This window comes from Pimephales promelas, chromosome 10, assembly GCF_988280905.1.
Source record: "Pimephales promelas chromosome 10, fPimPro1.hap1.1, whole genome shotgun sequence".
Classification (NCBI taxonomy): domain Eukaryota; kingdom Metazoa; phylum Chordata; class Actinopteri; order Cypriniformes; family Leuciscidae; genus Pimephales; species Pimephales promelas.
In genome coordinates, this window is record NC_142778.1 from 18,223,441 (window position 1) to 18,237,006 (window position 13,566).

The 13,566-nt window shown below is 39.1% G+C and overlaps 2 protein-coding genes across 4 annotated transcripts in view; one reads left to right on the forward strand and one right to left on the reverse strand.

The window, feature by feature from the left end:
* capn5a (calpain 5a) overlaps window positions 1-13,566 on the forward strand; it is a 39,212-nt gene that overhangs the window by 16,269 nt on the left and 9,377 nt on the right. For all 3 annotated transcript variants that reach the window (XM_089135440.1, XM_089135441.1, XM_039663712.2), the window contains 6 exons: window positions 6,765-6,967; window positions 7,140-7,332; window positions 8,259-8,452; window positions 9,878-9,955; window positions 13,018-13,213; window positions 13,290-13,412. In XM_089135440.1, the coding sequence (XP_088991566.1) occupies window positions 6,765-6,967; window positions 7,140-7,332; window positions 8,259-8,452; window positions 9,878-9,955; window positions 13,018-13,213; window positions 13,290-13,412 (987 nt within the window). The remainder of the gene's footprint in view (window positions 1-6,764; window positions 6,968-7,139; window positions 7,333-8,258; window positions 8,453-9,877; window positions 9,956-13,017; window positions 13,214-13,289; window positions 13,413-13,566) is intronic.
* Window positions 5,299-6,235, reverse strand: ompa (olfactory marker protein a). Its single transcript, XM_039663714.2, has one exon. The coding sequence runs from the start codon at window positions 6,197-6,199 to the stop codon at window positions 5,576-5,578; it is 624 nt and encodes a 207-aa protein (XP_039519648.2). The 5' UTR covers window positions 6,200-6,235; the 3' UTR covers window positions 5,299-5,575.

Here is a 13,566-nt window from a genome sequence, read left to right on the forward strand (position 1 = left end):
AGTGCCGCTTTAAACGACACCAGACTATGAATAAGGGCCTTATCTTGTGAAACGATCTGTCATTTCAAAAATAAATAAATTTTTTTAAGTTGCTCGCCTTGCTCCGTTCTGTGATGCGCGTTCATGACTCTCCTGTTCATTTCAACGAAATGAATGAAATGACTTTCAAAAAAAGGAATGTTTTTTGAACATTTGTCTGTTTAACAAGTAATAAATGTCAGGTTTGTTTACGTTTTATGAAAATCCTCAAACTCTGCTCAAGGTTGTCTTGTTACTGTTTTATTTTTAGTGTTCAGGTGACTCTGTAATGTAAGCTCATTATTTCTCACATAATGTGATCTTTCCTCATTACACGATGTCTGCAGGTACAGTGTAATCCTTACAAATTGAGCCATGGGATGTGCTAGCTGAGCAAATGATGCATTGTAAGGACACGTCTTGGTTAGATGGAATGAGATCGCATTGATGGCTTGTGACTAATTGGAGACTTGGGGTTATCACCTTGCTGTATTTTCATTTGTGTCCACACACGATGTACAGTCGTGGACAAACATCAGTTCCCACGAGATGACTTGTTTGTTTCCATGCGTTTGCGTTACAGTTTTCCAGATCCAAATGCTTGGAAAAAGTTTTTTTAAGGCACTTCCGTTTACTCATGAGCTTACAGTCGTACGTCATCCGTCTGTGTCGCTCCACGTAATTCTCATTAAAGAGCCCCGCGGGACGTCCTGCCTGTCGCTGTCACACTGCAGCGCTTGCAGTAATGCACCTTACACGGATACAGTACGCTGAGCACTAGAGTCCCTCCTTGTTGTGCGTTCTGTCTCTGCTAGACAAGTTGTTTCCTCCTGAGGTCTAATTACTGTCCGCTAACTCTTCCTGCGGTTCCCCTAAAGAGCTCCATCAGACACACACTCATAGATCTCATCTGGCCACACACTCATACCTAGTGGACTGCCTACCTAGGCAGAATGTAAAGGTGATAAAGTTAAAAACAAATTAGGTACGCGACAACCTTATGTTGCCATTTAAGATCTCCTTTTGACCATACTCTAAGGCAGTGTCACATCTGTGCTTAACAGAGAAAACAATCCCAGAACCCATTGCTAATTAAATTAAAAGGTTAGAATTTAATTTAATTAAATTAAATTTAAGGTTTGACTTTTTACTATAAATTTTCAGTACCACTGTTATTTTAGTATTATTTATGTACTATTATTATAGATTTCTTAATTTTTAATTGGCCTTTTTCTTTTTTATATATATTAATTTGGTTCAATCTATTTTTATTTCCAGTTTTTATTTATCTCCCGTTAGTATTGTTATGCTTCAACTTATGGTTATTCTGGTTTGTTTCCAAGGCAGCATTTCTAATGTTTCATGTTTTCAGATTTATTTAATTTACAAAAATGTTTATAATCATTTTAGGTAACATTTAATAAATCTGTTAAGTACTCCATTAAATCTCAATAAAACTGTCCTATTAAAATGGTTTGTTTTTGCGGCCTATTTTTCTTTTTCTTAGTGTTGCATAGTTATCTTGCCAGCAGCCATTTCACCCTGTAGCCCAAGAATTTGCCCATTGTCCTCTGTCCATCATCATATCCTCCTAATCATCCACTTATACACATTGGCTTCATCACTCTGTCTCCTCCACCAGTAAGCTTGTGTATGTGGTGGGGCGCAATATGGCTGCCGTTGCATCATCCAGGTGGTTTATGCAGATTGGATGAATAAATGTAATAAATTATTATTATTATAATTATTAGAAAAATGCTAACTTTGGGATAGTTCACCCATAACAATTTTAATTCTGTCATTTACTCACCATCAAGTTGTTCTAAACCTGTATTGCTTGCTTCTGCTAATCACAAAAGAAGATATTTTGATGAATGTTGGTAACCAAACAGTTGATGAGCCTCAATAGCCACATTTCCACTGCCCGGCTAGGGCCGGGCCAGGGCTAATAGCGAGCTGAGTCGAGCCAGTGCCCTCATGCCTCAAGCACCGGGCTTGCGTTTCCACTGCCGGGCCAGTAGCCTCGCAGCGCTGCCCTAAACCCCTCCCCTTTTTGGATCAAATGACACACATCCCAACCCATTTCAGCAGGTATTAAGTGCCGAAGTTACAATGTCACTCTGTAGGCCAAAACGAGGAAGTGAGTTAGCATTTTAGCACTACCGGTTCCCTCGCTCTAAAGTCTATGGGATTTTTTTTTAATGGGTTTTTGCTAAATCGCCTGAAATAAGGTCTGTGGTGAACAAAGCCTCTAAATATGTTCACGTTTTAATCTATGACATAAAACACACCAGTTATAACCTGCTTGTGGTTTTTTTTTAACTTTATTGTGTCTGCTTGTGTTGTTAAAATTTTTTATATAGTCTTCAAAATGTATAAATTTTGGATTAACCTGTAAAGATTGTCTTGATAGACAAAACGTGTAAGGGTCACAACTCTTTGTTAAACACGGATCTTATTTTTTGCGATTTTCTAAAAATGTCTATGAGGAAAATGCATAGCTTTTCGATCGAGGGAACCCATGCGCCCCTAGCTTCCGAGTTGTCCTACAAAGTGACGTCATCACTTCGGCACTCTATTATTAATTTATTTTTTAAGTTAGGAAGATAGCATGTATATTAACTCACCGGCCGAGGCTGCAATAGTGTCCCGATTGTCTCGCGAGGTGCCACTAACAGAGGGACGGTGACCCAGCACATCGTCCATCAGGCCGAACCATGGCAAGTTCCTTTTCTGAACTCCGCTTTGTCCATTGTGCGCTTTAATCGCCTTGTACAATACTGCGCCCGCAACTTTTTTATCTTTTTCCTGAACTTGAAGCGTTGCTCGCAGAATGCTTAGCTTAGATAGTTCAGCATCGATGTATTTTATAACGTCCTAGTTTCTTCACATGCCGTCACATTGACGGTTGTACCCTTTCTTCTGCCCAAGTGCTCAGAAGAGCTTTGGTATCTTCGAAAGACCACTACAGGCGATTCTTCATTTCAAGCAGCAATTATTTTGCACGATATAAAAAAGTTAAATGTGCATCTTGCTTCAGATCATAGCGTTCCATAACACTGATAAACTCTGCCTTTTACCTAGAGCACGCCTCTAGCCCAAGCTGGCCCGCTTTGGCCCAAGGTATTCGATGGGCCAGAAATCCTGGCCGCTGGCCACGAGCAAGCCCCACAAGTGACAGTGGAAACGCGGCTATACATAGTTCCCACATGACGTCACAACATACGGGCATTTGCCGATCCGGCGCCATTGCTGAGGGCAAAACATTAGAAGAAGCAATACGACTTGAACGAAGTGAAATGAGTTTCGTGCTATAAAGTGAAAATGGTCATCTCCTGCTGGGTCAATGGATGATAAAATCGTGCCGGAGGTTCAGTTAAATCGGGATTTTACACTATACCCGTCATTAGACTCCGTATGGATGAAGCTTTTGTCCGAACAACGACGGAGATTATGGCTGGCGAGCATGAACAGGAAAGAAACTCGCTCAAAACACGCAAGAATTTGTTTGACAAAAGCACAATGTTGTGTTTTATTGCTAGTGTAAACAAATATAAGTTAACACATTGCAGTTTGAATAATGTCCTGTATGAACTAAATGACGAGGTATTAAAAACATACAAAACAACATTGTTTCCACTGTTTGATCTCACATTCCAGCATTGCAATCTCAGATTATGTCCCTAAAGATCCCGCGTATAATGTAGTTCCGCATTACATTAATTAAATTGCACGCAAGTTATTTATTTTTATATTCATGCGCCGAACCATGACGCCCGCAAGTACATGCATATTACAGAAAGCACCGGTGACTGTTTTAAGGGGAACATAGGAATTAACTTGTGCAGGCTATGGCTTTTTAATAGACAGATTATCATCATGCTACTTCGCTATGATGACTAAGTTACTTTTCCATCGATTGCACTTGAGCAAACGTCACCAAACCAACCCCACGTCAATCTGATCGTACACCTCCAGTGTTTTCCAGGCTCAGAATTGCTTACATGTGAAAAAACTCCTCACCAATACCAGATAATGGTACACATGAAAATACTGTATCTGAGGCAAAGTTGCATAATCAGTGCTCAGTGCTTCCTTCGTTACTGCATACGGATCCACACCATTTATGAATGAAATTTTTGCATTGTAGCTCTCTCTGTCTTCATGATTTGCATAACAATATAAACAGAAATAAATATTTGTTTGTAAAACGACATTCTCTGATAAAACTTTGTAAACGCCTATGGTAAACACAGCGATTTTGCCCTCAAAGATGGCGTCTCCGGGGAGGTCACGTGACATTAATTCGCCTGTGGGAACTATGTATTGACTTCCATAGTATGAAAAAAAATACTAGTGTGGGACACATCAACAGCTTGGTAATTTTTAGGTGAACTATCTTTTAAACACTTTATTGGAATCAATTGGGATTTGAGGTCAGAGTTTATTTTGAGGTGAAATAGTTGAACTTAGAAATAGTTGAGTAGTATTAACTACAGGTGCTTATAGTGTTACGGTTAAGGTTAGGGTTTAGTTTAGGGTTCGTTACTTGTAATTATGTATAATTCACGGTTATTACTAGTAAGCACATGTAGTACTGTCACCTAAAAATAAAGTGAGTCAAATTAGGTCGGCTTTTTCGTGGCTTCCTTTTAAGAATTTTGCTAAGTCATATGTACTCTTCACAGTGGCACTGAAATTATATATATCAAAAATAGATGTTATAGATGTTCACGTCAGGGGAAAAAATCTTCAAAGATTAAATGAGAAATTTACGTTGACATATATATTAACATTATTTCTTTGACAGGCTCATTTAAATGATTACCATTTATTGACCGCTTGATGCTTTGGTTCGTAGCACACAGAGAACATTTTGGTGTTTGTATGTGTGAGAACCGTTATTTTGCTCGATTCTTTTAATGAACCAGTTCACAAATTGAACTTAACTAGTTTGATTCTTATACAACCCGCTATCCTTTCAGGTGTCAAACAAAATGTCAATGGAAACACTTGATGACGTAAACGTAAAAAAACCTGAAGAAATGGCTTGTTGAACCGGTTCATTGAAACAAACTGTTAAAAAGAATCTATTCATTGAAATGAGTCAGACTTCTAGAACTAATGTGTGGCATTTGCCTGAAGGCTGGGTACATTGATTGAATGCTGATATTGATCCAGTTGTGCGATGGTTAGTGATGGACACTGAGTCCGTCTCAGTTGACCTTCCAGTCAGAAGCCTTCACCATATCAACAAAACATTCACATCCAGAAACAGAATGATTGACAACACGATTTATTTTACTGTAGGTTCGCTCTATAAGCATCATCATGGCATTGGATTACATGTGCACCAGACAAAATCATCCAGCAATTGCTTTATGCATACAAACAATCCTACATTTTTCTGGACGGCAGCTTAATGAAAGCATCATGAAGTTCAGGAAAGTACAGAGGACAAGAGCTAAAGAAATTGATTGGTAAAAGAAAAAGGTTTAGACTGACCATCACATACAGTAGAGCATCTAACCTGTCTGCGGTTTTAGGATTCGATCGGTCACTTGTTTTTGTTGAAGGTCAAAGAGCAAGAGATTTTCTCTTTCGTGGCCCCCTCCTTATAGGCGAATAGGAAATACATCACTTTCCGCACCTTCGCCAGCTCGGCTATCCTCTCTCCGAACTCCTGGATGTCCGCCTCCAGGCATTTGATGGGCAGATCATCAGGATCTCCGGTGTTCCTCCAGAACTGGCCGATGGGCTCCAGCAGCTGCCTGGTCATCAGGTTGGTCAGGTCGGGCGTCCAGAGCTGGCAGATGCCGGTGACTGTGAAACGGCCCGTTCCTTGCAGGGTCACGTTCCAGTGGGAGAAGGTCAGCTCCTGCTCTCTGAAGTCCAGCCGATAGACGGACTCGTACGGCAGGAGAAGCCTCTCGCCGTCCTGCCTCTTCTGACCCCGCTGCTGCAGCGACTGCACCCTCAAACGCATCATCTCCGTCAGCTGAAGGTCCTCGGTGAAGGTCAGCTCCATTTCCGAACCCATGACCCGACAGTCTTCGAGATGAGGAAGGAGCTGTCTGCTCGTGGCTTGTGTCTGTGTGCGACTGAATAAACTCTCTCCTCTTTCAACCTTCACTTTCCATCCCCACCCGCTTCTGTGGCCCCCACGGGCAAAAAGCCTCATTTAGTTGGGGACTTTATTGATTCTGCCTCACATGCTCTGAGCCTCTGGATGAGTTTTGGGAGCAGGAGGAGGAGCAAACCAACCGGAGACTCGCTGTTAGAGTTTGACGTATTGCTGCCTGCACTAGGCAACAGATGCTTGCTGCTGTTCAAGAAACTTTAAGGAGATTTTTGTGTGTGTGTGTGTGTGTTTGTGTGTGGATAGTTTAAATATACATTGGATTAACAGCATTTATTTATTTAATTATTACAGTTAACCCAACATTGTCATTAATAAATGCATCTGAACATTTTACTTTATTTTTATTATTTACTTTATTTTTATTTATTTTATTTATAAAATAGGGTTAACAATTATTCAAGAAAAAAAATATTTTATTTAAATAAAAATTGTATTTCTTTGATTTTGGAGTGAAATATGACCTGGGCATGTTCTTTCATTTGATTCACCCATAAGCTCTTTTCATTCACCATATTTTTCTGATCTACATCAGGTCTGTCAGTGTAAGGTTAAGTTGACTCCAGTTAAAAATAAAATAAAAAATACTGTATTTTGCTGTTTATAGGTTATTCCTGATTGGAAGGACCAGGAATGGGATAAACCAGAGAGCTATGCTGGGATTTTTCATTTTCGGTTCTGGCGTTTTGGGGAATGGGTGGACATCGTCATTGATGACCGACTGCCAACCGCAAACGGGAAGCTCATCTACTGCCACTCCAATGACAGTAATGAATTCTGGAGTGCTCTGGTGGAGAAAGCCTATGCCAAGTAAGTACCACGACCAGTATAAACAGAAAGAAAAATGCCTTCTTGAATGAAGCTAGCAGATACTTGGAGGGATATATCAGATATAGGTTGATGATAATAAGAAATGTTTCAATGGTGTCTGTCCTTCACTAAACTGTTTTTTTTTTTATTTATCTGACCCCTCGTTTATCAGGTTATGTGGATGTTATGAAGCTTTGGATGGTGGCAACACAGCTGATGCTCTGGTGGATTTCACTGGCGGTGTATCTGAGCCCGTGGATCTGCTGGAAGGGAAGTTTAACCAGGAGGAAGAGGCCCGTCATCAGCTGTTTGAGCGGGTTCTGAAGGTCCACAACAGAGGAGGTCTGATCAGCTGCTCCATTAAAGTGAGTTTGATGTCAAGTCGCATGCATTTGTGTTTCATGCTATAAGAAATGTAAGCGTATTTATTGTACTAGTCATATTGGTTTCGTGGTTGGTTGGCTATACTTCTCAATACAGTTTTTTTTATTTTTATTTTTTTATAATTTATTCTGTTGTAATGTCCTGCCTCATAGACGTCCATTATACATGCATTACTGTAAACACAATTTCTATTTATTTATTTTTATACATTTTATTTTTATTTTCGTCAAAATGGGTTATCAGCAGCATGCCAAAGGTGCTGTACATAGTTTAACTTTCGTTTAAAGGGATACTCCACTATATACACCTCAGCAAGTGCTTAGGAGCACTTCGACTCGGCGCAGTAATATCATCACTCGTGAAAAGTCCTCTCCTCTCACTCTCCGGAGTGATGATATTACTGCACCATCCATAGATATATATGCGCCAAGCACTTGCTGTCGTATTCCGCCATACAGTTATCCACTTTACACGCTTAGAAAAGCGTAACGTTTTATTTTGTGTCACCGTCCTTGGTCGAGTTACACTGCTTGTGTAACTATTTAAATAGGGAAAACGTGGAGGTGTTTGGTCGCTTCTCTGCTTGGCCCATATTGAATGAACTGGGCTAGTTAAGTGCAATCAAAGTGTCTCGCGCGACAGAGCGATTGAGTCCACGCACTTGAGACGACAGAGGTATGCATCAACTCGTCTTAGTTAAGGGAATAACATAGTTTAATATGGAAAACCGGCAGAGTATTCCTTTAAAGCTTTTTTAATTAGTATGCAATGGCCAATTAAAGTTCAACTCATTGACTCAAACTGAAACTCCTGCTCCTAAAACTAATGCAATAATAAATATGATGAACTCAAGTTTCATGCCGTCCAGTGTAATGTTTTCATTCTGTTTGGATTCTCTTTTCTGTAGGCGACTACTCAGGCGGACATGGAGGCGCGTTTAGACTGCGGCCTTGTCAAAGGTCACGCGTATGCTGTAACTGACGTGCGTAAGGTACGTCTGGGCACCGGCCTGCTGGCCTTCTTCAAATCAGAGAAGCTCTCCATGATCCGTATGAGGAACCCGTGGGGTCAGAGAGAGTGGAATGGAGCTTGGAGCGACAGGTTTGTGAACATCTGCAAGCTGTTAGTGTGTGGTTTATCGTTAAAGCAGACGCTACATATTTAAGCACGTCTGCATGATGTTCCAGCATAAATTTGCACACAACTACAGGAGACCAAATTCATTACTGTGTTTTCGGCATTTGTGCTGTCGCCGTTGTTTGTGCAATAGGAAAGGGAACTTGGCCTTATTTTAAGCTGGAATTTTCCCTGGCCTTCCTTCATGTAAATAGTGTGATTTATGACCACAAACACTTCAAATGATCATCTAAACAAATTTCCCCATTTGGTAGAAAAAGCATTCGCCTAATGCTAACATTTCCTAAACAATTAGGAAGAGGAATGATTTAAATCAAAACATGCCTCATAAATGAAAAAGGATTAAAGTATGAATGTTATTGTGGACAATGCATAATGCACATGCAACCATGTAAAAAAAAGAAAGAAAAAAAAGATGCAATGGAAAAAACAGGAAATGTGCTGACACAGAGACGCTTTGTTTCAAACCAACGATTGTGAGTGTTTTAAATGCTCTGTGTGTTTTTGTGCTGATGCTGCCTCCTACTGGAGGACAAGCTGAACATCAGGTGTCTTATTCAGTATTGTAAAGGTGCACTACATCATTTTCTGTTCATGCTAATACTGCAATTGTCTTTGAGTTTATTCTGATCTTGTTCACATTGCAAGAGTTTTGGAGTGAAAACCAGATTTAAATGCGAGAGAGAATACCCTAAATCAGGGTTCTTCAACCAAAAAACTGTTTTTGGACAAAAAGACAGTGCTGAGACCTTATTACATACATTTAATACCATATTAATGTATTTACATACTTTTTTATCATGGTTGCCTTGTACTACATTAAAATATAATTATTCTAATGGATTGGCAGAGTCATATTGTTCATTAAATTTGAGTTATTGCACTAGTTACATTATTATGTAGAAGGGGCAATCAGTTATACATTTTGATAACATACATTTGAAGGAAACCTATTTTTTACAGTATTTTACAAAGCCCCGCACATATGCAGACAATTTTGTAGCCTCATTTAAGAATTTCTTTCCATTACTTATTAATTTGTTCCCTCTTTTCAGTAAATCGTGGCCAAGTTTATTAAAACAAGGGAACAAATTAATTTAAACAAGGTAATGTATTATACATTTTTTGGCCATGAAATGTGGAGGGATTTTTCTTTAATGCATTATTTGATTTCGATCCTAGATTAATTTGGTGGGGAAAAAAACACATTTTTAAAAATGCAAAAGCAAACATTTTCAGTTACCAGAGCCATTTGTGAAATGCGTTGTTAGCAGGCATATTTGTCAATTGTATTATTGCTGTACCATTGTACAGTGGAAATTGAATTACCACACTGTAATGGGTTTTTTTTTTTTCTAAATCCATTTCTGTTTGTCTCTGAATCTGTAGCTCAGAGGAGTGGAAGAAAGTCAGTAAGGGTGAGCGAGAGCGGTTGGGTGTGACCGTGGAGGATGATGGCGAGTTCTGGTGAGATTAATATCTTGACAGGTTTTGCTGTTTCAGGACTTTGTGCATTTAAAATTGTGAAGGACAATCAGAAAATCTGTTAAACAAAGGAATATTCTGATCAAATCCAACTTAAGCTTCATCTATGACATGGTGTCGATTACCACAGAAAATCATTTGGCATCTTTCAGCTTGTCTGTGGAGCATTAGAAATGTGAAGCTTGTTGAAGCGCTTGTATTAATTCGTCATTGCAAAAATAAATATTATCCTCCTGTTCTGGCATCTTTGCACGTATCATATGAAAGTTACTGGGTTTACCTGGTTTACATGGTCATGACAGGAGCACTGAAACATTTTACAACATTACATTACATTGCATGTAACTGTTGTGACTATACTTTTCAAAACAGTGTGTATTTTATTGTTTATTGTTTTGTAATATCCCATTTTATTTATTTATTCATTCATTTTTAAAAACGTATGTCGATTATCTAAAAAATTATCTAATCAAATCCTTCTGTAATTAATCATGATTAAGCACTTCTAACATTTTAAAGTCTTCAATATTTTTTTATATTGTAGTAATTTCACATTTAAAGGTGCTTTATGTAGTTTTTAGCAGCCTCTAGCGGTGATGTTTCAGATTGCAACAAAAGCGCGCATGCTCAAACTCAAGAGCGAGCACTTATGGTACACGGCCACACTGAGACTTTCAACACACCGGAGAAAGCATAAATAGTATGAGTAGTGTGTTCACACAAGGGATGCACCGAAATGAAAATTCTTGGCCGAAACCGAAAACCGAAAAAGAGGAAACCAAGGCCGAAAACCGAAACACTGAAAGAATTATTAGTATCATTGCATTTATGGCTATGACTGTGTACAAACTTTACTAAAATCAAGGCATTGCAATTGCATATTAATATCACATTTTCAAAGAATAAATCAATTACAAATTATGCAAATATTTATTTAAAAATAAAATAAAATTCAAACTAAAATGTTTAACTTGACCCCACTCATGTGTACACTAAATAATAATCTACTGGCCTGCAGAAAGGTTTTAAAATGAAACGTTCTCTCAAAAACAAAGCCGAGCGCAAACTTCTCATCAAACCAGCACCCAGTTTGCATGTCTAAATTAGTTACATTTTAAAAATTTGGCATACAATAGCATAAAAAGCCTTTTTAAATGAACAATGGTCCATGTTTAATACAAATGTACATGAAACTTAATGAAACATGTTTAGTGAATGTATTTAAATATTTAAGAGAGCATTAATTTAGTTCTATACATACATATACATAGTTCCCAATCCCATATACATATTTTTTGTAATGTCACAAGTAATAATCTCAGGGTTTACTGGGTTTTACATGATTATTTTTGTATTGGTGGTGGAATAGCCTACTAAAAAATAAGCATTGCCATGCGTTTATCTTTCTTCTTCTCACCGATTCCTGATGGTTAGAGGACAGTTACTTGAGTCGTCCCCTGTCGTTTCAAGGAATAGTAAAACGGAGAGCGCGTCAAGTATAAACGCCTCGACCGCTCTTGACCCGCTCGCAACCGGAATCGTCGTCATGGCGGCGCGCGTTGTTTAGAGCAGATATAGGTGGATAAACAAGGCTTCCGTCTCCTCGCGGGTTCAGATACACTGAAATACGTCCGCACCGCAGAAATGTAGCAGGGCGCGGTTTCTGTTTGCGTCATCACAACATTTCGGCCGAATTGTTTCGGTGATAAAAGTCTTTCGGCCAAATGCACTTTTGGGCCATTTTCGGCCGAAAATTTTCGGCGGCTGAATATTCGGTGCATCCCTAGTTCACACTGACAATACCAAAAAGATCAAGCACACACAACATGCTGGAAACTCATGTAAACTCCCATTGCAACGTTACAATAATAAGCTACTTTTATCAGCTTAACTAATGCTCCATGCTCATACTATGATAACATTACATTGACTGCATTTAGACGCTCATAATTGAAACGCTCTGCTGATGTTGATCCGTGTTTTTGTCCTAAGTCGATCCGATTCACGTTTGGCCTGACGAGCTTCAGCAGATACATTTTTGTTTATATTTCTGTGGAGTTTGTGTTGGAGTGTGTGTGTTGTGCTGGAGGCAGGAGTGTTTTGGTGTTATCAGACTCATGTCGTCAGCTGCAGTGCCGTCGCATAGACTGTATATAAAAATGAGAGAGGCTCGGGAGTGCGCATGCACGTCACATCCGATTAATTTCGCAGAAAATCCGACCCGGAGACTTCCCATAGAAATAGGAATACTGTCCTTCAGAGGTAATAGCAAAACCCTACACGTGGATCATTGTAATGTGTGATTACAACCAAAACAGGATTCATTTTAGTAGAAAAGTTACATATAGCACCTTTAATCTCCAAATGAATGTAGAAACAACATAAAAACAGTAGCCTATATTTTAAGTATTTGTTTAATCATTATGGAATCTTTTTATGAAAAAAGGTCAGTATCACCGATACCAGGACTGCTACTGCTGTTCTCTATTAAATAATTACAAGGATACTTGATATAATGGGCATTTTTGCATCATTTTGTGTGTTTTTGTCCGTTAGAGAACTGTCTGAAGCTGCTTTCTGTGCTAACGAGTGTGTGCTTCACACAGGAGATTCTCAGACGTGCGCCAGTACCGAACTGCCTTCTCTTTTGTCTTATCATGCTTGAATGAATTAAAAGCATTTGCATGAATAAGAGCATGATCATATAATATGACGCTAGCCAAAGGATAACGGAAAAAAACAGTTGTTGCGTTCATTGCCGTTGCATTTTTAAAAATTTTGCCTAAATGAAATTCATTTTATTTCCAAAACAGATAGGTTGATGCTATTTTCTGTGGTAATCAACCACATGCTGTACTGCATATTGTTTGACTTTCATTTAAAGCTGAATTTATGTATGTAAAGTATGCAATCAAGCCTTTTATTTTAGAATCAACTCGTGGACTCAAATTGAAATCCCTCAAAAGTCCTTCAGTATTGTCATTGTCTTGTTATTGATGGTCTTTCTTTATCGTACTGCTGTGTCTTAATCTTTCCTCTCTCAGGATGGATTTTGATGATTTCTCTAAGTACTTCACAGACCTGATTCTGTGCCGCTTGATTAATACGTCGTACTTGAGCATCCACAAGACCTGGGAGGAGGAAGTGATGCGAGGTTCCTGGAGTCGCCACGACGACCCTTTAAGGAACCGATCTGGAGGCTGCGTTAACCACAAAGCCACGTTCCTCCAGAACCCACAGGTGCGACACTCATTCATAAGTGCCTGTTTGTGGTGTAGATGTGTCGTGTACTGAAGAGCGTCACTGTGTTTTTCAGTACGTGTTTGACGTGACGAAGCCAGAGGATGAAGTTTTGATCTGCCTACAGCAGCAGGACAAGAGAATCCGATCCAAAGCAGAGAAGGGAGAGAACGTGGCCATCGGCTTCGATATCCAAAAAGTATATCAAGTCCCCTTTATTTCTATAGCACATTATTTCAAAGCAGCTTCATAACAGTCATAAACCAGAAAAGAGCAGAATTAAAGGCAAATTACAAAAAACAGTCATAAAGCAACTCTAAAAAGACATTAGTGTCATCGTTCAGGTTGAGTCA

Coding starts and splice junctions, on each gene's coding strand:
- ompa (XM_039663714.2), bottom strand. CDS start 6,199: ATGAGGCTTTTTGCCCGTGGGGGCCACAGAAGCGGGTGGGGATGGAAA.